This window comes from Trichosurus vulpecula, chromosome 7, assembly GCF_011100635.1.
Source record: "Trichosurus vulpecula isolate mTriVul1 chromosome 7, mTriVul1.pri, whole genome shotgun sequence".
Taxonomy (NCBI): Eukaryota; Metazoa; Chordata; class Mammalia; order Diprotodontia; family Phalangeridae; genus Trichosurus; species Trichosurus vulpecula.
Window position 1 is genome coordinate 3,362,270 of NC_050579.1, and position 25,160 is coordinate 3,387,429.

General features: G+C 44.6%; 1 protein-coding gene across 1 annotated transcript in view; it reads left to right on the top strand.

The window, feature by feature from the left end:
* The window catches only part of IQCA1 (IQ motif containing with AAA domain 1), a 241,362-nt gene that overhangs the window by 10,863 nt on the left and 205,339 nt on the right, over window positions 1–25,160 (top strand). Inside the window, exons 3-4 of the mRNA XM_036766788.1 lie at window positions 19,258–19,355; window positions 20,600–20,777. Coding sequence (XP_036622683.1) covers window positions 19,258–19,355; window positions 20,600–20,777 — 276 coding nt within the window. The remainder of the gene's footprint in view (window positions 1–19,257; window positions 19,356–20,599; window positions 20,778–25,160) is intronic.

Below are 25,160 nucleotides of genomic sequence, written 5' to 3' on the forward strand. Positions count from 1 at the left end.
ACCCCTGCCATAATAATAGCCCACACACTCACAACCATGATGGGCTGGTAAAGTATACTTCCTTTTCTCTCTGATTATTATTATTTTTGCAGGGGGGAAGGCAGGGCAATTGGGATTAAGTGACTTGGCCAAGGTCTCACAGCTAGTAAGTGTGTCAAGTGTCTGAGGCTAGATTTGAACTCAGGTCCTCCTGACTCCAAGGCTGGTGCTCTACTCACTGCACCACCTAGCTGCTCCCCACTCTGATTATTATTAAAAGCTACATTTCTCCATAATGCTATAAGGTTTGCATGGTAGGATTCTGGTTCTAGATCTGCACAGGATCTTAGAGGCCGCTGAGTCTAATGTTCTCATTTTACAGATGGGGAAACTGAGGCCAGGGAGATTAAGTGAGTTGGAAAAGTCATAAAGGTAGTAAGTTTTAGAGCTCCTTTCCCTGTACCATGCTGCTTCAGTGAAACAATAACCTCAGCAAGAATGGCTAGCACTTTCCAAATATTAACTCATTTTCTCCCCCAACAACCCTGAGAGGGAGAGGACGTTCTCATTTTCAGAAGAGGAAACTGAGGCTCAGAGGAGTCAGGTAGGGTTGTGAGAGCTGTTAGGTGCCTGAGGCAAAATTAGAACCCAGGACTTCCAGAGTCCAAAGCCAGCGATGTCTCCCACCATCCACACCAGTTCTATTTGCAGAAGTTGTAAGTCTTTTTAGATATCTTTTTCTCCTTCCTTCTTCAGGCTAGTTTGAGATAATTCCCAGAATGCTGTCACATTCCATAAGCACTGGGGAGGAAACAGGAGAGCTTTCCCCGCCTCCCTCAAGCTGCCAGGCATGTTATCAAAGGTTTCATCCTTGGACTGGAGGAGCCAAACCTTGCCCAGGCCTCCCTCCCCTCCCCCTGCCTCCCAGCTCGCTAACCCCTCAGACACCCAGGTTCACATGCTCGCCCAGACTTTTCGGCCCCTTTCTTGGTGGACGCCCCTTTACATCATTTTCTCAGGAGGGATGGGCGCCTTTGGCTAAAACAAAATACAACTTTTAACAATATTCAGAACAGTCGCAAGCAGCAGCAATATCACAAGGTTCCTTGATGCCTGGAAATGGGAAGGCCCACACTGAACCCAGGCTTTGAGCGGTCCTTGGACCAAAGAGCCAGAGGCCCCTAAAGCAGCATTTTTCACATGCCAGCAGCTGGTCTTCGTGTGCATGCCTAGCACCTAGTTAAGGCAGATTGATTTCAAGGGAAGGGGCACAGAATCTACAGCATACATAGTTGACTATAAGCTTCTTGAGGGCAGGTACTGGGGTTTTTTTTGCCTTTTTTGTATTCCCAGTGTCTAGCACAGGGTATGGCACAGAGTAGGTGCTTAATAAATGTTAATTGACTGTTTCAGTCTTTGTCTCCATATCTCCAGTGTCTAGCTCCTGGTAAATGCTTAATAAATGTTAAGAGATTGACTATTTCATCATTTGTCTTCCTATCTTCAGTGTGTATTACAGGGTCTGGTGCAGAGCAGCTGTTTAATGAGGGTCTGAGGAGCTTCCTTGCATTGGACTGAATTAATGGATTCCAGCTCCCATGAAGTCAGGGTGGAGGAGAGAGAGCCTAGTGCCTATTGAGGTCAACATGATTTGAGAGTGGGTTGGGAGAGAACGCTGAGCTCAGCACTGCTGACCCATTCAAGGGATTGTCTGTGTTGGTTCTAGAGATGCTTGGGGAGACACATATCACCAAGGCAGAGGAGAACACCTTAGCTGTAGCAAGACATGCATGAGAAACTGGATCCACCCAGTCCCTGGGCTTGTTTGAGGCTCTAGAGACAGTTCAAACAGCCTTCTTCTGGGTGGGAAAGCTTTCCCTCCTGATTTGAGCTGTGGTCTCATCTCCCAGCTGAGGACCTTAGTCGCTCCTGTGTGTCCTTTGGCATGTTCTAATCTGTATGAGTTTTCTGAGTTCTGTTTGCTGCTTGGCCTTGATAAATAAGCTTGGTCACCATGCACTGTCAGTGGCGATCTTTTGCGTGACTCGTGCTGAATGGGGAGAGGCATTGCTTTGAATTGAATGCATATATATTCAGTGTGGGGAAAAAATAAACAAATATTGCCCACTCCATGCCAGGCACTGTCTTAAAAGGCACTGGGGTCAGTGCTGAGGTTTTCAACCATATTATCACACAAAGAACCACACATGCAACTTTGCCACCAAGGAACAAGGAATTTGTACCTTGAGATGGGAAACTTTTGTGGTTTTGAAGAAAGAGAATGCATAAACTACAAAACCAAATACAACAAGAATAGTTTCAATTTAATTCAGTTCAATGACAAAGATGCAAAGACAAAAATAAATAGTCTCTGACCTCAGAAGCCTATGATCCACTGAGGGGAGTTTTTGTAAGGGGGGTGTGTGTGTGTGTGTGTGTGTGTGTGTGTGTGTGTGTGTGTGTGTGACAGAGAGAGAGAGAGAGAGAGAGAGAGAGAGAGAGAGAGAGAGAGAGAGAGAGAGAGAATTAGACCTCGGTTTTAGGGAATCAATTTGCCAGCTGAAAAGGACTGGAGTGGGCAGAGACTTGAGGCAGGGAGGACTATGGGAGGCCAGTACAACAGTCCAGGTATGAGGTGATGCCAGGAATTCATTCTCTTCTCTGTCGCACCCGCCTTTTCCTCCCAGCTTCCCTATTTCTGCCAAGGATGCTGCTGTCTTTCTAATCACCCCTATTTACCACCCTGGAGTCATGCTCAGCTCTTCCCTGCCCCTTTTCATATCCAATATTCCATATCCAATCAGATGTAAAACATGTTGGTTCTATCACCCCTAAATCTCTCAAACTCCATGCCCTTCTCTCCTCTTACATGGCCACCACCATCATTCAGTCTCTCATTGTTTCTTCACTGGACGACACCCTTGCAATAGACTCCAATTGCCTTCTGTGGCTCCAGTCTTTCCAACCCATCTTCCACACAGAAGCCAAGCTGACATTCCTAAGGCTGAGGTCTGACTACGTCACTTTCCTTCTCACAAAACTCCGATGGTTCCCTGTTACCTCTAGGGTAAAATGCAGATTCTTCCCTTTAGTTTTTAAGTCCTTTCTCCATCTGCCTGCAGCTTTATCTTTCTAGGCTCATTACACATTACTCCTTCCCCTGTCCTCTACAACCCAGCCAAACTGGTCCTCTTACTACTCCCACACAGGACATTCCATCTCCCAGCTCCTGTATTTGTAGAGTCTGTTGGTCATGCTTGGAATGTTCTCCCTCATGACTTAGAAGCCCTTGTTGTTTAATTTTTTCAGTCATGCCCATCTTTTCATGGCCCCATTTGGGGTTTTCTTGTTAGAGACACTAGAGTGGTTTGCCATTTCCTTCTCCAGCTCATTTTACAGGTGAGGAAACTGAGGCAAACAGGGTTACATGACTTGCCCAGGGTCACACAGCTAGTAAGTGTCTGAGGCAGGATTTGAACTCAAGAAGGTGTGTCTTTCTGACTCCAGGCCCCGCACTCTATCCAACATGCTACTCTCGAAGCCCTGTCTCCTTCCAGATGTCAATTCAGTGACCACCTCCTACAGGAAGTCTTTCTCGATTCCCTCCTGTTTCCCTCATCTGCTATTGTCTTCCCTTCTAAAAAGTATCTTATGTTATTCTGTATATTTTGTATCATACACACATGTTTGTTTTGTATATTCTGTATCATATGTGTGCAGTTCCCCTCACTGACTATAAGCTCTTTGAGGACAAGGGCTATTTCCCTTTTGGGTTTGCTTCCCCAGCACCTAACATGGTGCTGAGAACATGGCATGCCCTTAAACCACGCCTGTTCATCGAGTGCAGAACTGCAGAACCGATTAAAGGAATGGCTAACACTTTCATCTTCTTGCTTCTATGACGGCTCTCTTTTTCTCTGGACTCCAGCAGACTCAGTGGAGAGACAAACATCATGGCATGACTGAAAACCAAAGGTGAGAGATAGTAGATGAAACCCATCAATTCCATGACCTCTTAAAGCTGAAGGGAAGGGTTTACACATAGAACAAAGGCAATTCTGCAGTTTCTTAGAAGGCATCAGCATTTACATTTGGTTTGTAAAGTGGATATAGCTTTGCTTATCATAAAAATGCTGCCCATTCCTTAACTAGACCTTCTTTGCAATTCTTGCAAAGATGAGCTGATTTTCCTTACTTGGATTGTGAACTGAGTTTTAATTGCTTCCATTAAAACCTCATCTCTAAAATGTGTCACCATGCTAGGAAACAGCAGAGGCATTTATTTGCATGTTATCCTTTTCAAAACCATGTTTGCTAGATTGCACCTTGCAAACAACCTTTTTTTTCTAATTTACTTATGCCTGAAAAATAAGACAAATATTTGAACTGATCCATATGAGCTCCTAAGAAGATGGACCAGAGAAAGAAATGGGAAAGGACTCCAGTGTCTTTGCTAAGAAAACCCCCAAAGGGGTCACAAAGAGTCAGACATGACTGAACAACAGAAAGAAAAAGGCGAATCTCACGATTTTGTAGGATTCCTTCCTTCCTTCTCTCCCGTGTCTCTATTAACAGCAAACTGATGATACATGCATCATGAACCTGTAATATGCGAGACATTGAGGGTGTAGTGATGAATAAGGCAGAGATGGCACCTGCCCTGAAGGAGCTCACTATCCAGTAAGGGAGATCGAGCCTGAGATACAACGACTGTGATAAAAGCATGCGGCTAAGTTCTTGCATGGTGGAAGTGCCACCAAGAGACAGTCAAAGAGAGAGATGACTTTCAGCCATGGTGGCCGGAGGCGGTGGGGGGGGGGGGCGGGGAGGGCAGGATCAGTGACTGGGCAGTTTCACAAGGAATCAATCATTCAATCAGACAGTCCCCCCAGGCATTTCTTAAGCCCTTACTGTGTGCTTAGAATTGAACTGTTCCCTGGAGCTCTAAAGACAGCACTGAAACTGCCCTTGCCCTTTCTAATGGGGCAGACAACATGTATGCACAGAGGTGCACAATAATAACCTGAGATGCCCATTAAGTTGTGAGAGATCAGCTGTAAGAAGAGTTTTGTGTAATGCCCTGCTTCAACTTCTGAGGCATTTCTTGGCCTTTTCTAAGACTCTTGGTTTGGATTTCAAGAGACTCCCAAAGACCCTTTCTGCTTTCCTCTAAATAGTTGTTCATTTGATGCAGGTTTCTATGAATTCTCTGAGTATTCATGGTTTTCTAATTCATAATAGCAATCATCGAATGCCTTTGCCTTTAAAATGAAGAAAGCTCAGTCTATCTCCCTCCTTGCCTCCCACATCCCCCTCCACTCTCACCTTTCCTCAAGGTGCCAACTCTTCAGTAGGTGTGACATCATACTAGTCTTTTCCATTTCTTTTGTCTTTACTGTTGTTTGCGGTTGTTTATTGCATTAAAGATCCAATTACATAAACATTGAGTATCAATGGGTGTTAAAGTGAGGGCTCAGGAAATGCCTAAGAATTTGTCCCATTGAAATAAATGGTAATTAGGTTTTTAATTTAGAAGAATTCTCCTTCAGAGGGAGAATTCCACTCATGAGAGTGGAAGGACTGTATACAAAGGAATAAATGTATATGAAATTTAACACAAAGCAGATACAAGGTTCAGTTGGAGGAGCAGCTACAGACAGAAAGTAGAAAAGGTAGGTGGGAGAAATTGTAAGTTGCCTTGAATGATGGGTTAGGGAGGAGAGCTTAAGGTGGTAGGAGGTAGTATAGAACTGAATGTTTAGAATCTGGGGATTTGGTGTCACTTTATCAAACAGAGACTCACAAGTCATCCTTCCTGAGACAGAAATCTGCCCCACCCTTGGAGCCCCAGCTCTGAAGTTGTCACAGTTATTGTCTTCCTCATCAGCAGGCCATCTCTGGGACCACCTAGTGCCCTTTGAGAAGGCAGCATTATTTCAAACCACAGAGGAGAGGCGATCCAAAGCCTGTCCCCTGGGTCATCCTTTAGGTTTGCAAAGCACTTGGGATCCATCATAAATTCAGAGAACCACAGGACTGGAGAGCTGGAAGGGACCTCACAGCCAGCCAGTCCAACCTAAACATGAAAGAGATCCCCACCACAACATACACGTCATCTTTTTAAAAGTTTTATTGAATTTATTTCTTTTTAACATTCATTTTTTAGTGTTTTGAGTTCCGAATTCTCTCCCTCTCCCAGCTCCTCCCCCACTCATTGAGAAGGCAAGCAACAGGATATCAATTATACATATGAAGTCATGCAAAACACATTTCCACATTCACCAACACATGTATCCTCTAGCATAATCTTTCGACAGTGCTGTGAAGCAGTTAGTACATATAACATCTCGTTTTGGCAAATGGACAAACAGTAGCTCCGAGAGGGGCAGTGATTTGCCTTTTGGCACATGTGTGGGTGTGTCAGAGGGGAGGAGGGAGTTCATTCCAGGCAGAGAGAACAGACTGTGCAGTGGGACCCAGTATTCTGGAGAGTTCCAGGAGTCTCCATGTATATACACAGTTTAACTTGATCATCTTGGATTTAGATACAAGTCAAATTTAGGATTAATATTGGGAAAAAAAATGTCCTGAAAGTTAAAGGAGACTCTTGAAATCCCTGAGGGAGGGGTTCCTCATTCCATAAGAACTGTTGAGAAAATTGAGTATCTACATGGAGAAAAATGGGTTCAGAGCCATAGCTCACACAGCATCCTCTCACTGGACTGCTTATCTAAACTGCACCTCATTTTGTCCATAAGTCCCTCTCCCCACCCCCATCAGTTATCCATATATCCCCCAAGGAAAAAACCCTCAAAAATGCCAGAATAAAAAGGAATATTGTTTTTGTTTGAGAGGCAAAAATGAGGATGAGACTCCAAGTGCTCCAGTAACTTTTCCTTGGTCATATGGCTAATAAGCTATGTGTTAAAGTTGTAAATGGAAAGGTAGTAAATAGTAAATTAAGACACAGCCTCAAATCCAGGAAGAATTGGCTTTAGTTCCCTCTTCATGCTCTAGGCAGTTTGCAACAGCTTTAAGTTTCAGAGAACGTGCTGATCTGCATTGGTAGAGGTGGCTTCCTCACTTGGGAGTTCCTATAACCGATTTGTTTTGCTTTGTGGCTAGGAGGAGAGCAGGGGAAGATAGAACCATGCTGACTTCACCAAGTTCTGGATCACTGAAGAGACTCCTAAATGGAATTCATAACCACTTAAAAGGGTTCAACCAAACTACCCAAACCCGAAAAGCTAAGTGGATGAAAAACACAGTGTTGTTTTTTCCAGATTAAGACCCGGTGAATTGGTGTCTGCATGTGGATGTAGCCATCTTGTCCATATAGCTGACGATCATTCCACGTGTCTTTGGGTGATAATAAGCTGAGTTTAGGATTGACTAGGAGGGAAGGGAAACCTGTAAGATGGTTTTAGGGGATTGGGCAGTGCTTTGAAGGTCCCCAGTCTCCCTCTCAGTCTTCAATAATAAGCATCTATTAAGTATGTATTATGTGCTAGGCACTGTGCTAAACATTAGAGATATAAAGAAAGGTAAAAAACAAAACAAAACAAAAGAGATGGAAACAAAGGGGCATCTAACACTGACATTCTTCCACTGATGATCTCTGGCTATGGATCATGGGAAGCCACATCATCCAAAGAATTAAAATGGAACAAGACTAGGTTGGAATCGAGACTCAAATACTCATTACTTGTGTGACACTAGGCAAATGACTTTAACTTGTGAGGTTTAGTTTCTCCATCTGCAGAACAAGGGGATTGGACTAGATGACCTCTGGGGACCCTCCCTTATTTAGATCTGTGGTCCCCCACTCCTAAAGGGTAACAGTGACCACAAGGAGACCGCAATGTATCACTGAAGTGGAATCAGAGCATGTCAGCAGAAAGATATTTGACTGGGAAAAGGGCTGGCCATCTATGGAGGGTGTAGATGGGATAACAGGTGGCTAACCCGTATCCTGCAAGGGATGATAAGGAAGGCACCACTATATAAGTTGTTTTCTTTTTCTTTTTTTCTTTTCTTTTCTTTTGTTTTTGGTGGAGGTGGAGGTATGTGAACAAGAGTTTCCTAGAATGAAAAGGCATGGGATGGGTCATAATCTGTCCTTTCACAGGGAGTTCCCACATTGATGGAAATCCCAGAACTGCTGACATTCTGAACTAGGGAAAAGAGGAAGGGAAGAGATTTGTAGCCATAAAACAACTGGAACAGATTATTGGAGACAAACTCAATGGGTTGGGTTCTTCAAAGAAAAAACCTTATCTGCAAAATAAAAAGAAATAGATTTGGAAAATATTAATGGTAAATAGCAAATGAAGGTCTGATTGTTATGGTTGCAAAAGGGTTAGAGCTTGCTGAAGGGCATAAACATAAGTGAGGTGGGAGTGTTCCGCAGTAGATGGGCATCTATAGTTTTAAAAACAACCTTGTTAGCTTCACTGTTACTAGCAAAAATGAGTTCAAGAAATCAGCTTCAGGAACTTTCACTTTTTACTTTGTACTCCAGCAACACAGTGCCTGGTACATAGAAGGAACTTAATAAATGTTATTTGATTAATAGAGTACAAAGTTAATAGGCATATATTAAGGATGTGCAATGTGCCAGGCTCTGAGCTAAGTGCCTGAGATGCAAAGAAAGATGAAAGTCGCCACCTTTGAGGAGTTCACATTCTAATTCTTAATTCTAAGTATAATTTATAAGTTTGGAAAGGCATGGTCAGTCAGCATTTTTTCTGAAAAAAAATTTGCCTGTGTTAGTGGACCACAACTTAAATGAATCAGCAGTGTGATGTGGAAGCCAGAAGAGCTAATGTGGTCTTGGGCTACATTAAAAGTGGGAGAGAGCCTCTAGGAACAAGGACATGATAGTCATACTGTGCTCTGCCCTGGTTAGACCATCTGCGGACACCATAGTTTGTGAAGAATGTGGATAAGCTGGAGAGTGTCCAGAGGAAAGCAAACACAATGATGAGAGTGCATCCTTGTCATATGAGGACCAATGGAAGGAACAGGGGATGTTCCTTAAGAGAAGAGAAGACTCAGTGGGGGGACATGAGAGCAATCTTCAAGTATCTGAATGGTTGATATGTATGAGAGAGATTCAGTGCTTTCTTCTTGGCCTCAGAAGGAAAAACAAGGAATAAAATGCAGAAGTTAAAAATGGGTAAATTTATAGTAGGTATAAGAAAAAGCTTCCGAAACATGTATACAGTTCCAAAGGGGAAAGGGCTGCTTCCGGAGACAGTGGGTTTCCCTTCACCTGAGGCACGTGGCTGACTACTTTTAGGGTGTGTTGTAGAGGAAATTATTTGGGGAGAATCAATCAAATTAGGTGACCACTGAGCTCCTTTTTGACTTTGAGTTTCTGAGAAATCATCAAAAGACACCAATGGTCACTTTTTTGAAGAAAATATGAGTTCTTAATAACCATATGAAATAACGTTCAGAATCCTTAAACAATCAAAGAAAGATAAATCATACAACCTAAAGATACTAGTTTAAAATCTACCTTCAAGAGATATCACTAACCATTTGTTATTGACTTATCCACACTGATAAAAATCACTGGACTAAAACTAATAGGACCTCTTTCATAGGAACTAAAACATCGAATAGAACAGATGCAATACTTAGTAACCCTTCACCTGGGAAATGCTGCAATTCTATACTTTAGATAAGTAGTAAAATATTCCCCTCCTGGATCACTGCCTTGTTGTGGTAGTGGGACTTGTATAGCCAAATGGAACTAGGAACTAGGCCATGCAGGGTTACCCAAGACAGAAAGGTCCTTGTGGAGGGTTCTGACAAAAGGGAATCCACTGGAAAAAAGAAAGGCCAAGTACTCCAGTATCTTTGCCTAGAAAGCCCCATGGACAGTGTGAAAATGATGAAAGAGATGATACTGGAAGATGTGCTCTTCAGGTTGGAAGGTTTCCAACATGCTACTGGGGAAGAACAGAGAAGAGCTCCAGTACTAATGAGGCAGCTGGGCTAAAGCTGAAAGGAAGTTGAGCTGTGGATGTGTCTGGTGATGAAAGGACGTGTGGCACTGTAAAGATCAATATTGCACAGGAACCTGGAATGTAAGACCATAAACCAAGGTAAAGTGGATGTGGTCAAACAGGAGATGAAAAGATTAAACACCAACATCTTGGGAGTCAGTGAACTTAAATGTGTGAAAATGGGAGAATTTAATTCAGGTCATCATTACATACACTGCTGTAGACAAGAATCCCTTAAAAGGAACGGAGTAGCCTTTATATTCATTAAAAGGCTGAAAAAATCAGTACTGGGGTGTAATCTCAAAAATGACACAATGCTATCTGTGCAGATCAAGGCAAACCATTCAACATCACAGTAATACAAGTCTGTGCTGCAGCCACTGATGGCAAAGAGGCCGGAGGTGCTCAATCCCATAAAGACCTACATCTTCTAGAAATAACACCAAAAAGAGATGTCACATTCGTCATAGAGGATTAGTATGCCCAAGTAGGGGATCAAAAGATAATTGGAATCAATAGGCAAGTTTAGGCTCAGAGTACACAATGAAGCAGGGCAGAGACTAACGGAGTTTTGTCAGGATAGCTCACTGGTCGTAGCAAACAGTCTTTTTCAACAACTCAGAAGGTGACTCTGCACATGGACATCATCGGCTGATCAGTATAGAAATCAGACTTGATTGTATACTTTGCTGTCAAAGGTGGAGAGGCTCTGTACAATCAGCTAAAATAAGATCTGGAGCTGACTATGGCTCAGATCATGGGCTTCTTATTGCAAAATTCAGACTTAAATTGAAGAAAGTGGGGAAAAACTATCAGACTGAATAGGTGTGACCTAAATAACATCCTTAATGAATATGAAGTGGAGGGGATGATTAGATCTGGGGGATTAGATCTGGTAGATAGAGAGCCCAAAGAACTATGGACAGAGCTTCACAATATTGAACAGCAGAGACCAACAAAAAACACCCCAAAGGATAAGAAGCGCATGAAAGCGAAATGGCTACCTGATGAGACACTACACATAACTGAGGAAAGACAGAAAGTGAAAGGCAAAGGAGAAGGGGAAAGATACACCCAAGTGACTGCAGGATTCCAGAGAATAGCAAGGAGAGACAAGAAGATCGTTGTTATTTTTAAATGAGCAATTCAAAGAAATAGACAATAGAATGGCAAAGACAAGGGATCTCTTTAAGAAACTTAGATGTCAGGGGAAAGTTTCATGCAAAAATGGGCAGATCCAAAACCCAAAATGGGAGGGACTTAACCAAATTAGAAGAGATTAAGAAAAGGTGGCAAGAACATACCAAAGAACTCTTACAAGAAAGATCTTAACATCTCTGATACTATCTAGAGCCAGACATCCTGGAGAATGAAGTCAAGCGGAGGTCGGGAAGCATTGTTAACAACAAGGTGAGTGGAGGTAATGGGATTCCAGCTGAGTTCATGAACCAACAAGATAAGAGATATAATTGAAATATGGAACAATCCATATGAAGTATTGATTACTGAATATATCATTAAGCAAAAATGGATAGGCTGATTCAGCCTATCCATTGAGATTATTTGTTTAATGATCAATATGTGGGGGTTGGACTAGATGACCTCTTCTAGCTCCAGATCCATGAACCTAGGGTTTGACAAACACATGAACATCTGGGTATATTCTACACCCAGTCTTGAGTCTAGTACTTAGGTAGGTGAGAAATTATGCAGTAATAAGTCAAAACTTAGGACCGAAGTGATTTGGAATTGGTGACAATGGACACAAGGACCAAATGGAATTTTGTCTTTCTCTTATCAAAGTATGGTATGGCAGAGGCGCAGTGATGCTGAGCAAACAAATCCCGCAAATAAAGTTAAACTGTTGGGAATACTTAAGGAGGGTAAGAGACAAAACTCTTTGGAAGCATTTATGCGCTATTTACATCCAAACAATTGATGGACCAATAACACAGGCAACCGTTCATTACAGCAGGGACTGAACTGCTTATTGCATTGTACTTGAAAATGAGAGCAGTGAATTTCCTGACAAATATTTAAAACTTCGGAGTGGCTTTATCCTAATTAGCCCAAACTCCTAGAGGGTTGACTGGGTTACATTAAAAAATGCATTGTAATCATGTTTCCGTTGGCAATTGCACCTTGCTAGTCATAATGAAGTTTCCCTGCATCAAATCTGTAATCACAAAAATGGAAATGGCAAATAATTAACAGTCTTTTTGCTTCAGGTAATTATCAGATTGTTTTGTGAACTGATTTGGATGCTGGGAACATTTGCAAAATGCTAATTAGCTTATCATCTGTCTTACCCATAAACAATTCCGTGTATTCCCATCCCAAAGTTTGTGAAGGGCTCTTGTTTGCAAGAGAGATGAGGTGTCTTCTGTTTGGCAGCAGTGGTGAAGGGGTGGAAGGCAAAGAGAAGAGGGGAGTCAGGGGGAGGGGGAGTCAAGAGAACCTGGCCATTTCAGGAGGTGGTGGTCATCACTGGAGGTCTCCAGGCAAAGGCTGGAGTCTCGCCTCTGGTGTGTTCTAATGAGAATCCCTTTGATGTAAGCTTGGGCTGGATGGCTCTAGAGGGCCTTTCCAAAGGTACAATTCCAGAACCCGGTGATTCTGGACTATTACACAGCTTCCTAATGGTTTCCCTACTTAAGTCTCTCGCCTTTCCAATTCATTTTCTGCACCAGAAGCTATAAGACCCCCTCAGAAAGCAAGGAACCTCGGAATGGCATGTCAGGAGAATGGGCCCATGCCTTTCTAATGGTGATAGTATGGCACAGTAAGAAGAGTGTGTGTTTTAGGGTTAGGGGACCTGGGTTCAAATGTCAGCTCTGCTTCTTTACTCTTTGTGTGAGCTTTGGCAAATTATATAAAGCCCCTGGGCCTATGTTTCCTCATCTGAGAAATGAAGGGAAGTTGGGGGGGGGGTACTAGATGGGTCTAGGTCTGCAGTCCCAAGTGTGATCTTGCTCAAGGTCACTTAACTTCTCTGGGCCTCAGTTTCTTCAACTATGTAATCAGGGAGGGTTGGGCCAGGCAGTCTTTGAAGCCCCTTCCAGCTTTCAAGTTCTATGATCCAGCGACCCCAAATAGGGATGATGGTCTCTCTTCTTTGGGCTTTCTTTGCCAATGCTGGACCTTGTACTGATGGGGCAGACAGCTGGCCCTGGAGTCAGGAAGTCCTGGGTGCAATCTGCCCTCTATTTACCATGCGTTCTCAGTGCCCAGGTGAGTCTGTGAGACTCTGAATTACAGGATCCCGTGCTGTTGTTCATCCCTCATTTTGAAGAGAACCAACGGCATCATGGTCATGGCCAGACCTGCACATGAATTGGACTTAAATGAGGCAGAGGTGCACAAAGTCATAGGCTTCACTCTCTCTTCCAGGGTCATCAAATCCAGTAGTAAGACAAAGCTCAGGACCACTGACAACGGCCCAGGATGTAATGGACCACCTTGGCATCTTTGATGTCTGAACACATTGTTCTTGTCCACCCATTCTGCCAAGGGAAGTCTTCACATGCTTGGGGTAGACACCCCCCCCCAACTCACTGAAGTGTTCGAGACTCCTTGGTTACCCTCAATCTGGTTTAGCCCATCTGTCAAAACGGTTTACCAGGCCATGGCCACTGCTCATGTTACAGCTTTTGGGAGCCACAGGTGGGAGTTGGGTGGATCAGGGTGACACCACAGTGGATGAGCAGCCATGTAAAGGGCTCGGCAGCACCCACACCAGAGGTGCTAGTCCTCCCTAAACACCCCGTACACCTCATCTGGTGCTACATAAGTATACACTAGTAAATATGCTAGAAGTTTCCAATACTAAACGAAATCACGTCTAGACACTCCCATTGCCCCTATTTCTTTTTTAAGGAAAAGGAAAGAGAGAAATCTATGCAAAGATGGAAAAACAGAAGGAAGGGGATAAGGGAATGGGAAGCAATCATAAAAAGGTAAGAATTCTGTCTTTCAATTTGTTTTTTTTGTCTGAACCAATTTCCTTTTCAACTCTAGCTAGTTCATACGGCTGTAAAAATGGTTTAAGCTCAGATTTTTTTCTTTTTAGTTTTAAAATAATTTGAGAGATTTGTATCTTCTTGTGTTCTTGGCGTGTCTAATTCCCAGACGATATTTCCTTTACAAATGTTTCCAATTCATCATAGATCTAGTCTAACCCTCTCGTTCTTAGAGGAAGAACAGAGACAGAGAGCGGTGAGGAGCATGGCTTAACTCACATGAGCAAGAAGGTTTATTTAAGGCTGGAATATCCCATGGGGCCATCTAAACCAATCTGTTCATTTTTCGGTGAGGGCACCTATGCCAGTAACATCCTGGGGAACTTGCTCAAGGTCACACAAGTACCACGGGTCAGAAATGGGGTCTGAACCCAAGGTTTTGGACCCCAAATCCATTGCTGTTTTCCTTGAAGTCCAAGGAGGGCTGTTCATTGTTCTTCCCTTTCCCACCTGGAACCGGGACCCATTGTCTCCATGAGAAGCCTTGTGGAAGCAAAAATGCCAAACCAAAATTAAGAAAACAAGATGAGACAGATGTTATTCATTCCGAGGTTAGTATCAAGATCTCTGGGAAGGCCATTGAGTGGGGTGCTTTTAAATGGACTTTGTCAATGGCCTGGGGAAACCAGGTTCCTTTTAAAGGACAGCAGGTGTTAAAACAATGAGAAATGCCCTTTGCATCTGGGCTACAAAAGCTGCTCCGATGTTTACCAAAAACCAGGATAATAATAAATAAAAGAAAACATCCTGCTTTGCTTAGCACCCTGTTGTTCTCCCCCCTCCCCTCCCCACCGGACAACTTTATTTATAGAGGATAAAGGCAACGCACAAGGAAAAAGAAAGTCCCCCTGACACTGGCTTCCTGGTGGAAGTGATGCCGATGGGACGTCAGAGGGGCTTCCCTGGCTCATTGTCATTGATAAACGCCCACTGCTTCCAGGAGCCCAGCCAGCACGGGCAGTGGGTGTCCTCTGAATATGTTTGTGGGCAGATTCACCACACGAACCCTCCCAGTGCAACCCAGTTCCAGCCGAACACTTGCTCTGGTGTTATTGGAACCTGTGGGACCAGAGCCAAAGCGTGTCCTCCAAACCTTCCCACTGTGAGAGAAAATCCCAGCAGAGACTGTGCATAGTCGGGACGTAAGAAATGATTAATAACAACGGCTGTTACTTTAAGATCTGTAAAGTGTCGTACTACAGCTCATTGGATCTTCCCAACAGCCCTGGGAGGTTGATACAGTTATTGGCCCCATTTTACAGATGAGGAAATAATGGTGAAAAGAGGATAAATGATTTGCTGAGGGTCATGCAGGTAGCAATGCCTGAGGCAGGTTTTGAATTTGGGTCTTCCTGACTCCATATGCGGCACTCTATCCAGTGTGGCTCCAGCCTAACTAGGTTGTATCCTTTGACCTCACAATAGCCTTATGAGTTAGGAACTGCAGGTATTGTAAATCCCCCTTTTACAGCTAGGGAGGCTGAGGCCAGGAGAGCATCAGTGATCTGCCCGTGGCTCACAGAGGTTGGGATTCGAACCAAGGTCTCTCCTGCCTCCAAAAGCCAGAGCTCTTTCTTTCCATTTCAGCATTCCAAGAGCCTGCAGAGGGAGAGGGACCAGCCTACGGGGCCCTGGAATGACTAGAACTTCAGCAAATCTGTCAATGCCTCCAATATCTGCCGTCTAGATCTTTCTTCAGCTAGCTCATGGTGGGCAGGCTCATGGAACAGACTAGACAAAATTGCTTTTGCTACAGTTAGATCGTTTTCCGCTTGGAGAGAGCATTTGGCTCACTGTGTGTTAGGTTACATTTACAAGGCTTACCTTTTACAAATACCTTTTTGTAGGAAGGGGGACAGTGAGAGATTGGACCTGAAATAGTGACCTCCCTGGTGAGGAAATTCCCTTCACTGATATGGATTGGCACCTATTCTTCAGTTTGGTTTTAGAGAGCTACCTTGGCCACTGAGAGGTTGTATAACTTGCCCGGGGTCACACAACCATCCTATGTCAGGCAGGGGCTGGACTTGAGCCCAGATCTTCTCAAATCAGAGGTTAGCCCTCCACCTACTCTGTCAAACTTTAACATAATAGCTTGGAAAATGTGCTATCCTCCCTAGAATGTGTGAAAGCTCACTAATTCCCTTGTAGGTGATTGGAATCTCGGGGTTAGAGGGGACCTCAGAAGCCCCTAGAATCCCCAACAAAGACACCCCTATATGTGGCCATACAGTCTTTGTTCAAGGACTCTCCATGATGGGTGCTCACTCCCCCATTGCACTTTGGGATAGGCCTGATTATCGATTGATTCCTATTGCCGAATGTAAGGCGTGGAAAGCCTGGAAAAACTGCTCATCTATTTGAATTTTTAAAAAAATAAAATAATTTACTTTCTTTTGTTGTTTGTGCTCCTTTTGAAATTTAAGGGAATTTTTGCACAGGAAAAGATAAGCTTTGTTTTAGCAGGTGAGGACAGGGAACATGGAACAATGGATAGATCCAGGAAGACTCAAGTTAAAATTCTACCTCAGATACTTACTAGCTTTGGGACCACCGGCAAATAAATCGCTTAATCCCTCTGGTCCTTAGTTCACTCACCTGTAAAATGAAAGGGTTGAATTTGAAGACCCAGATTCCTGGATATTTAGTTTTAGCATCAGCCAATGGTGGAGAAGGGACTTGTCTATGAGGTCCATTTTGACTTCTGATTTTCTCTCTCCGGAGTGGGTGCAGCAGCTAGGTGGCACCATAGTGGAGAACACAAGAAGACTCATCTTCATGAGTTCAAATCTGGCCTCAGGCACTTACAGACTTCCTGCATACAGGAAAGAGCTTCCTAAAGTGACTGAGGATCTCTGTAGGGGACTTACAAAGATGAAGCTTTGCAGCGTGCATATGCATGGACTGCCCCGTCTGACTCTGCTAGTCTCAGGAGACAATCTTGGCTTAAACAACTCCCTAATCTTTAGACCACACATTTTCCTCTTATGTAAAAGTGACCTTTATTCTCCCAATTAATTCAATCCTAACACTCTGCTCATTCTGATGTATTATTTATAGATTGGTTGAAGTCATGTGTTGTCATTAACTAGTTTTCTGAAAATCCAATGAACAAACCACTTGGAAAACAGCCAGCACCTGGAGTTTAATCCTCGTTGCAATTCTCACCGAGAAACATCTGGTGTATGTTAGTTGCAATCTGTTTTGACTTGCTCAGATTTATGATGGTTGATGTCTTTAGAAACACCACACCAGGTGATGGGAGAGCCAAATGTTGATCAACAGTAGATGACCCAAAAGAAATTCAATGGGAGCCTCATGGAGGCATTTTCCCGTATGACAGATTAGATGTGAATCCATCCTAGACTTTGCATCCACATTAAGCTTCCCACTGTACGGCTCTGATCGCATTCCTCCCTGGACACAAATTTCCAACGACTCGCTGTTAATTAAAGTCTCCAAAGTCCATTAAAACAGAGCAAGAAGAATGGACAGACTCTTGGAAATAGGTATCTGCTCGGTGAGTTCTGACTGTCACAGAAAGAAAGCTGGAAGGGTACTTGAAAGCCATCACGTCCAAAACCATCCTTTTACAGACGAGTAAACTAAGGCCCAGAGATGTTAGGTGGCTTTTCCAGGGTCACAAAGGTAGGAGGTATGAGCAAGGGTGTCGTCCATGCAGGTACCTGGTGACAAAGAGCCGAATGCTACGACACAGAGAGAATAGCAAGTGATGAATAATAGTAAAGAGGCTATATATATAGTGCCCTGGAAAGAGCCCTGGCTCTGGAGCCACATAGCTATCTCTGTGAGGACTCCCTGTGTGACCTTGGGCAAGATGTTGCACTTCCCTGGCCTCAGTTTCCTTGCCTGTAAAGTCAGGGGGCCCTTCCAACTCTTGATCTGTGATCCTATGATAATAACAGAATAACTCACATTTATGCAGGTGTAATATCAATTATGTCAGGATTTTCTTACTATTTTAAAATGATTAATTCAGTGTCTTTGATTGAGTCTTACTAGGTGCTAAGCCCCAGGCCCAAACCCCTATCTATTAGGTGCTAAGCCTATGTGGGTGTGAATTGGTAACTAAGGTGGGGCTCCAGGTGGGGCCAATGAAGGGAGGTGCTAACACCAGAGCCAATCATAGGAGCCTAAGTTCTAGTCCCTCAGATGATGTTTGACGTCTGAAACTGTATTAAAAGGGAGAACCGAGCTATTTGCTAAAGGCTCTCACCCCTGGAGGTGCAGGACTCTGGGCAGCTGCTGTAAGGGCCTTCTGGCTGAACTCAGATGTTGATGGTTCTCTTCGTAACTATGTTGATGTTTGTAATTTGTTTGTATTTCCTTTGAAGTTCAGGGTGCTGGCTTTTCCCCCTGAACTAAGTGAATGATATTTGCATGTTGGATTAAATGAAGATTGTTAACCCCTTAACATTGCTTTCCTTAGTAAAGCAGATCAAAAGGACCTGGGCTTGCAGCATTCTGTGAGCTGGTTGTTGTTGGTTTTACACCCCCACAGCAGCTGCCAGCCTGATTGTTGAAACAGCAGGTAAGCAGGTAGGACAACTATCAATCACATTTTACAGTTGGGTAATCTGAAGCTCAGGGAGATGAACACATTTACCTACCCTTACACAACCATCACATGTCAAAGGCAAGATTAATCTTCTACCTCCTAGTCCAACAGCTTGTCCACTAGCCTGTCCCTCCTCTCAAGCGTCCTGGTAGTGTGCACGTAAGGTTTACTTTCATGTCATTGTAAGGCTGGGGAGAAGCCTAGGCAATTACTCCACCCCACTTAGTGTGCATAGGATGCTGTAGCCCAATGCTTTAATCAGGTGAGACTCATGTCTCCATCGATAGATTAATCAAACTTTAGATTGAAAATTACTTAAAAGTCATTGGATGAACCCAAGTGACAATGATGAGTCAGCTGTGATTGTGTGAGGAACTCAGTCACACTGTGGGGACATTGTATAAAACCAGGAAATGTTGAAAACCCTGGAGATTTTGAGCGAGCAGTGAAGAAGAGCATTTCAGGCAACTTCCTGAGGAGGACTGCACTCTTGTTTTCCAGGGACTCTTCGTATTTCTGGGAGAATGTACTTGATTTTCAGTCAGAGGCCCCCAGATATCTAGGACTGTGACTCAGGGTCTGCACACATATTGGGGACAGAGGGTTGCTCATGCAAGGGGTTTTGTCAGTGTTTCTCTCCTTTTGATGAAACTTTCTTCTATAGTATTGTGACTGGTAGGCTCAACAGGGAGCAGCGTCAGCATATTGTTGGATATGAACAACGCATGCATTTTCCGGAGTTCCTTGGCTGGGGGCTACAAGGTACCCGTAGAGTGAGAATATCCCTTAAGGGTTCTGGGCCCTTCAGGCCATGAGACAGTCCCCTGGACACAGGGTTTACTCAGAGCTCTGTTGAATACTTTGCTGAAATCTGGATTTATTCAATCTATGGCCTTCTGCTGAGGGGCAAATCTAGTGACCCTGTCAAAAAAGGAATGAGACTAGTCTGGCAAAACCCGTTCTCGAGGAAGTGGTTGATGTTGAATCTGTCCCTTTTCAAAGACTCACCAACCCTGGCACGGTGGCATGCACCTATAATGCCTGCTGCTTGGAGAGCCTGGAGGCAGGGGGATCTATTTGAGCTTAGGAGTTCTGAGCTGCAATAAGGCAAAAGCCCTGAGGCTGGCACCAATACAGCAAATTCCAAAGGTCAGAAATACAAGTTAAAGGTGACCCTCGGGACAGAGCTGTGAATGGTCGAAGGGTTTCCAGTCTGGCCCATTTAGAGAGACCCAGGCTCAAAAAATACACACACATATACGTATGTGTGTGTATGTAGGTGTGTATGTATACTTGTATATATGGGGGCAAGGGCAGGCAGGTGGCATGAGCTGTGGGATCTGGAGGGCCTGGGTTCAACTTCAGCCTCAGACCCTTACCGGCTGTGTGACCTTGGGCAAGTCACTTCACCCTGTTTGCCTCAGTTTCCTCATCTGTAAAATGAGCCAGAATAGGAAATGGCCAACCAGTCCAGTATCTCTGCCAGGAAAACCCCAAACGGGGTCACGGAGGGTCAGAAAAGACTGAACAAACAACTATAGGTGTGTGTGCGTGTGTATATGCGTATACATAATATATACAACACACATACACACGCATATTTACATGCACTAACCATCGCTTTACTGATACAGTCGCAGTTTTCCCAGCAATCGCTTTATTCGGTTTAAGCGTCACTTACGTGGATTTTAAGGAATAGAAACTGAACCAGGCTGGTGCTGGGGGCGGGGCCAGGCAGGGCTGGACTAAGCACCTCTGGTTGAGGGGAGCCGCTTCCCCCCCTCCCTGTCTCCTGATGGTTCATCCCGCCCCGCACGCACAGGCGCCGTCTCCATAGTAACCCTGGGGCCTGCCGGACGCGGAGAGGGAGGGAGGGAGGGCGGAGGAGGGAGGTAGAGCGCAGGCGCAGCATCCCGTTGCTGAGCAGCCGTGGCCACAGGGCGCCGGTGGGCTACTGTCCGTGTGTCCACGCTCCGCTGCCCCCATCCTCCCCTCCCCTCCTCAAGGAGCCCCCGGCCCACCCGCGGTCCAGCCCCGCCTGACCTTCTTTGAAGCTCCGTGCTCCTCGGGAGCGGAGCCCCGGCCTCACCATGTCCAACGCGTGAGTATCGGCGCGGGGGAGGGCGGCTCAGCCCACGAAGACGAGCCGGGGCTTCTAGTGCACCACAATCTCCACGGGCGACAGCAACGTGCAGGGACAAGCTGGGGCGGAGGAGAGCGCGCGCCAGGCTTTCTTTGCAACCGCCCCCAAGTCATTTAGCACATGCAGCACAATGAATTAGACCTGGAAGGAATCACAGGAGCGCAGATGTAGAACCGAGAGAGACCTCGGAAGCCATTTAGCACAACCTACACGTTTTACAGATGGAGAAACTGAGGCCCAGAGACTTACCCAAGATACACAGGGTGTGATCATAAAGGGCTAGTGCTGGGATTTGAACCCAGTTCCTCAGACCCCCAAAACCAGTGCTCTAGGGTTATTGAATTCAGAACCATCTTGGGGCAGTGGATAAGTAGTGGGTTTGAGTTCAAGTTCTGTCTTTGACTCACGTAGCTGTGTGAACCCCTGGAGAGTCAATTCACATCTGTATGCCTCAAGAAATTCTCAAGGACTCAACTATAAATGAGTTGTCCTCTAAGCTGGCAGAGCGAGCTTCCATATAGTAAGTTCCCCACTCGTGAAGTCTCTGCTCTGTTGCTTGCTTGAGTGTTGATGCTCTGGGGGGTGTGCAGAGCCTGGAGTATCAGTGGGTTACTGTGGAGGGTCTGGAGTTGCATGAGCCTGGTGAAGCAATAAACTAGTGGTGTCAAGCCTGGAGAAGAGAGGACTCCTGAGGGAGGCATTAGCTTTCTCCAGGTGTCTGTGGGATTGTCACACTGGGAGAGGGATTAACCTTCTGCCCTTTGACCCCAAAGGGCAGTTAGAAGCAATGGAGGGGATGGAAAGGAGGCCTGTTTAAGTGAACAGAAAGGAAAATCCTTAACATTAAGAGCTGTGCCAAAGTGGGATGGGCCGCCCTGGAAAGGAGGCAGATCTTCTTCCCTGGAGATCTCTAAGCAGGAGCCAGGGAACAGCTTATTGATTGATTTTCTGGGATGACCTCTGGGGTCCTTTCTAACAGACCTGTAAGAAACCTTGCGATTTGGTTTCTATGACCATCATTTAGCAAATTTGTGTTGGCTTATGAATTCCTCCCTACCATATGTCGTAGCAGAACCCTACGTACATGCTGTTCCACCTCCTAGCTACAACTTGTGTCAAAAATTTACTAAGATCACTTGTTCTACTTCATTACTTTGGCTTGCCTTATAATCCTTAAGATTCCTTCTAACTCTGAATGCCTGTCTCTTGTTCTCTCTGATTCTTCCCCATTCCACTTTGGAAATCAACTGTTTATATCACTCTTGCTTAAAACTTCCTAGGAGACCTATCATATATCACTAAAGGATTTTAAAAACCAATCGAGCGTGTATGAACTATCTGTTCTTTGCCTGGCATTGTGCTAGGTGCCAGAGACACCATAAATACTGCGATAGACAGTCTCTGACCTCAGCATGGTTGCATTCTAGTAGAGTCTTCCCAATAGTGATCATAAACTAGACCAGGGATAGGGAACCTATGACCTCAAAGCCACATGCAGCCTTGAGGCTGCAGGTTCCCCACCCCTGAACTAGAGCCATGAGATCACCAAGGGAGATGATGTGTAGAGAAGGTAAAAGGGCCCTTGACAGAGCTTTGGAGAATACCGGCACTACACGGGGAGAATGAAGAAGAGAATCTGGAAGAGGAGAAGAGAAGGGCAGGGGAGATGAGGAGGACCATACACAAGTCAGAAGACAGCTCGAAGGAAAAAATGTTTGAAAAAGGAGGGATTGGCCAATAGTGTCACATGTTGGAGTCATCCAGATGAAAAAGAGCTGAGAAAAGGCTACTGGACTTGACCCGTAGAAACTTGTTGCTGAAACAGCTCCCTGAGGTCACCAGAATGGTGGGGACTGAAGTCAGATTACACACAGGTCTGCAGTAAAGAGGGAGCAGAGGTGGAGTTAGAGAGATGGGGAGCAGGAGGAGGCAGTTTGTCAGTGGTACAAGGGGATGGGAGGGTCAAGGGCAGGTGTTAGTATAAGAGATACCAGAGTATGTTTATAGGCTGAGGTGAAGGCCTCATTGGAAGGCAGTTGGAAGACAGAAGAAAGGAAGACTGGCTGATGGAGCCACATCCTGGCAGAGCAGGACGGCAGAGCAAGGAGACTCCCAGTGGAAAGCCACCTCCTTGTTTGAAGTTGGAGGGAAGGAGGAGAGCCAGAGTGGGCATGAAGGGAGAGGCTCTAAAGTGTGGCAGAGGGGAATTAAGGTTTTCTATCAGGTAGCCTGTCTCTCTTTTGAACTAAAGACTCATAGAATCCTGAAATTTTTTTTCAAATGACAAGTATTTTTTTAAATTAATCTGCCCTTCCCCCTACCCACCCATGCCATCATTGAGCAAATTAAATGAGGAAAAACCAAAACCAAAAAGGAATCCCGCACTCCCTCGATCTCTTTAAGGAGGCAGTGTGGTGCAGTAGAAAGAACCTTTTCTCTAGAGGAAGAAGATTGCTTTTGAATCTCAGCTCTGCCATTTACTACATGTCTAATCTTGGGCAAATCACCTGACTCCACTGAGCCTCTTTTTTAAAATGATGGGATTGGCCTAGGTGACCCCCAAGCCTCCTATCAGTTCTGCATCCTATGATTCCGTGATGCTGAGTCATGCCAGCTCTCTGGGCCTCAGTTTCCCTGTTTGTAAATTTAGAGAGTTGTACAGATAGCCTCTAAGATCTTTTATAGCTCTAGCTCAAATAAAAATCACAAATAAAAATAAAAAGGATAATAATCTTTTGATCAGCAAATGGGGAGGGGAAGCCTTCTGCTCAGAGAGACAATGAGGGGATGGAGGTATGGAATGGGGGGGCTCAAAAGGGACAGAAAAGGAGCAGTGAGGATGGAGAATGGGTAGAGAAGAGGAAAATAAAGGCATTGAGGGCCCCAATGAGGTGACATGGGATGAATTTACAATGGAACCTTTTCAATGAGCTTCTCCAGCAAAGCTCAGGGAAGCTTAACTGCAGTAGGAAGGAAGAATGAAAAAAAAACCAAGAGTGAGGCAGAGAAATTGGTCCATGGGGTTATTCAGTCTTAAATGGTGCCGAGGCCCACATCTTTGGTGTAGATGACAGTGAAATGCTGTCATTGAAATAGCTGGTAAGCCATGGAAGCTGATTAGGAAGAAAATTAAAGGCAGAAGATGAGTGAGTGACTAGGAGAATAGGGCCGTGGAACTGGGGGACTGGATGAGGGTGACGGGCAGATTCACTAAAAGCCTGAGAGGGATGAACAGGGGAGGGGGCCAGAGGCTGTGGTCAGATAAGGGAGTTTGGGAGTAAAGGGCCATGGGTTGGGACAGGTGAGAGTGATTATGTTCATGGGCCCCTGCTTTGGGGGGGGGGGTTGACAGAAGGCATTAGAAGTGTGTGCTTAAAAAGGCTAGCTCCCATCCTTCTTCTGAGGACAAAGGAATTCTCGTTTCCTCCTTTAAATTCAACCACTCTGTGGCATTTGGAAAAGAGATCAAAGATTCCTTCACCTTGAGTATTTTTATTTTAAATTTCTTCCCCCTCTCATTAGAAGTAGCATTACACAGTGGCTAGAGGCTAGTCTCAGAGCCAAGGCTGACCTCTGACCCCTACAAGTCCCTTTTCCTCTTGTTCCACATCTTCAAGAATCCATGGAGTGACCCTGTCAGTAGAAGGACTTTCCTTGCCAAGTCCTCTCCATAACAGTGTAATCACAAGTTTAGTCTTTCAACATTTTTTATGTGAAATTACACTTTCTCCATTTACTTCTGTCAAGTTTCCCAGTATTTGATAAATTAACTTCATTTCATGAGCCAGGACTAGAAACATATCACTTTCTTCCTCAGAAATCTTATAAATGTTATTTCCCTAATTCCCTTTTCAAAATATATTTTGAAAGGAAATTGTTATAACCTCAACAAAAAACAAAGAGACTCAGCAACTTGAATGGATCTGTGATTTTGTTAATTTAGGCACAGCCTCCATTGCAATCCATCCAAGCTTTCTCCTCCTGCATAATTCTTGTCCTTGGGGACTTATCTGGTGCCCTGGGGTCCTTCTTCTAGGAATGTTAAACATTTAGTGGCCATTGGAGAAGCTCTCAGACTGTCCAGTGCTACTCTCATTTCACAACTGGCCCACTTCCTTTTCTGGTCATCCTTTTCCTTAATTACATATTTTATTTCAGTTTCCACATGCCAGTCTTTATTGGTAACATTTGATTTATTCAAAGAACATTAAGTAAGAATCTCCAGTGTGCAGAGCACTGTGGAGGCTGCTGGGGAAGATGTGAGGTAGGCTCTATACCATCATGAGACTGTCCAAAGTTGACTTAGGCCCACCATGTATGTCTCTTTTGGGTGACAGCCACTGACATTCTTTAGCTATGGTAGTGTTCCAAGATTTGTAGCCATGTTGCATCAGGGGAGCAATATTGAGGTTAAAAAGATGGAT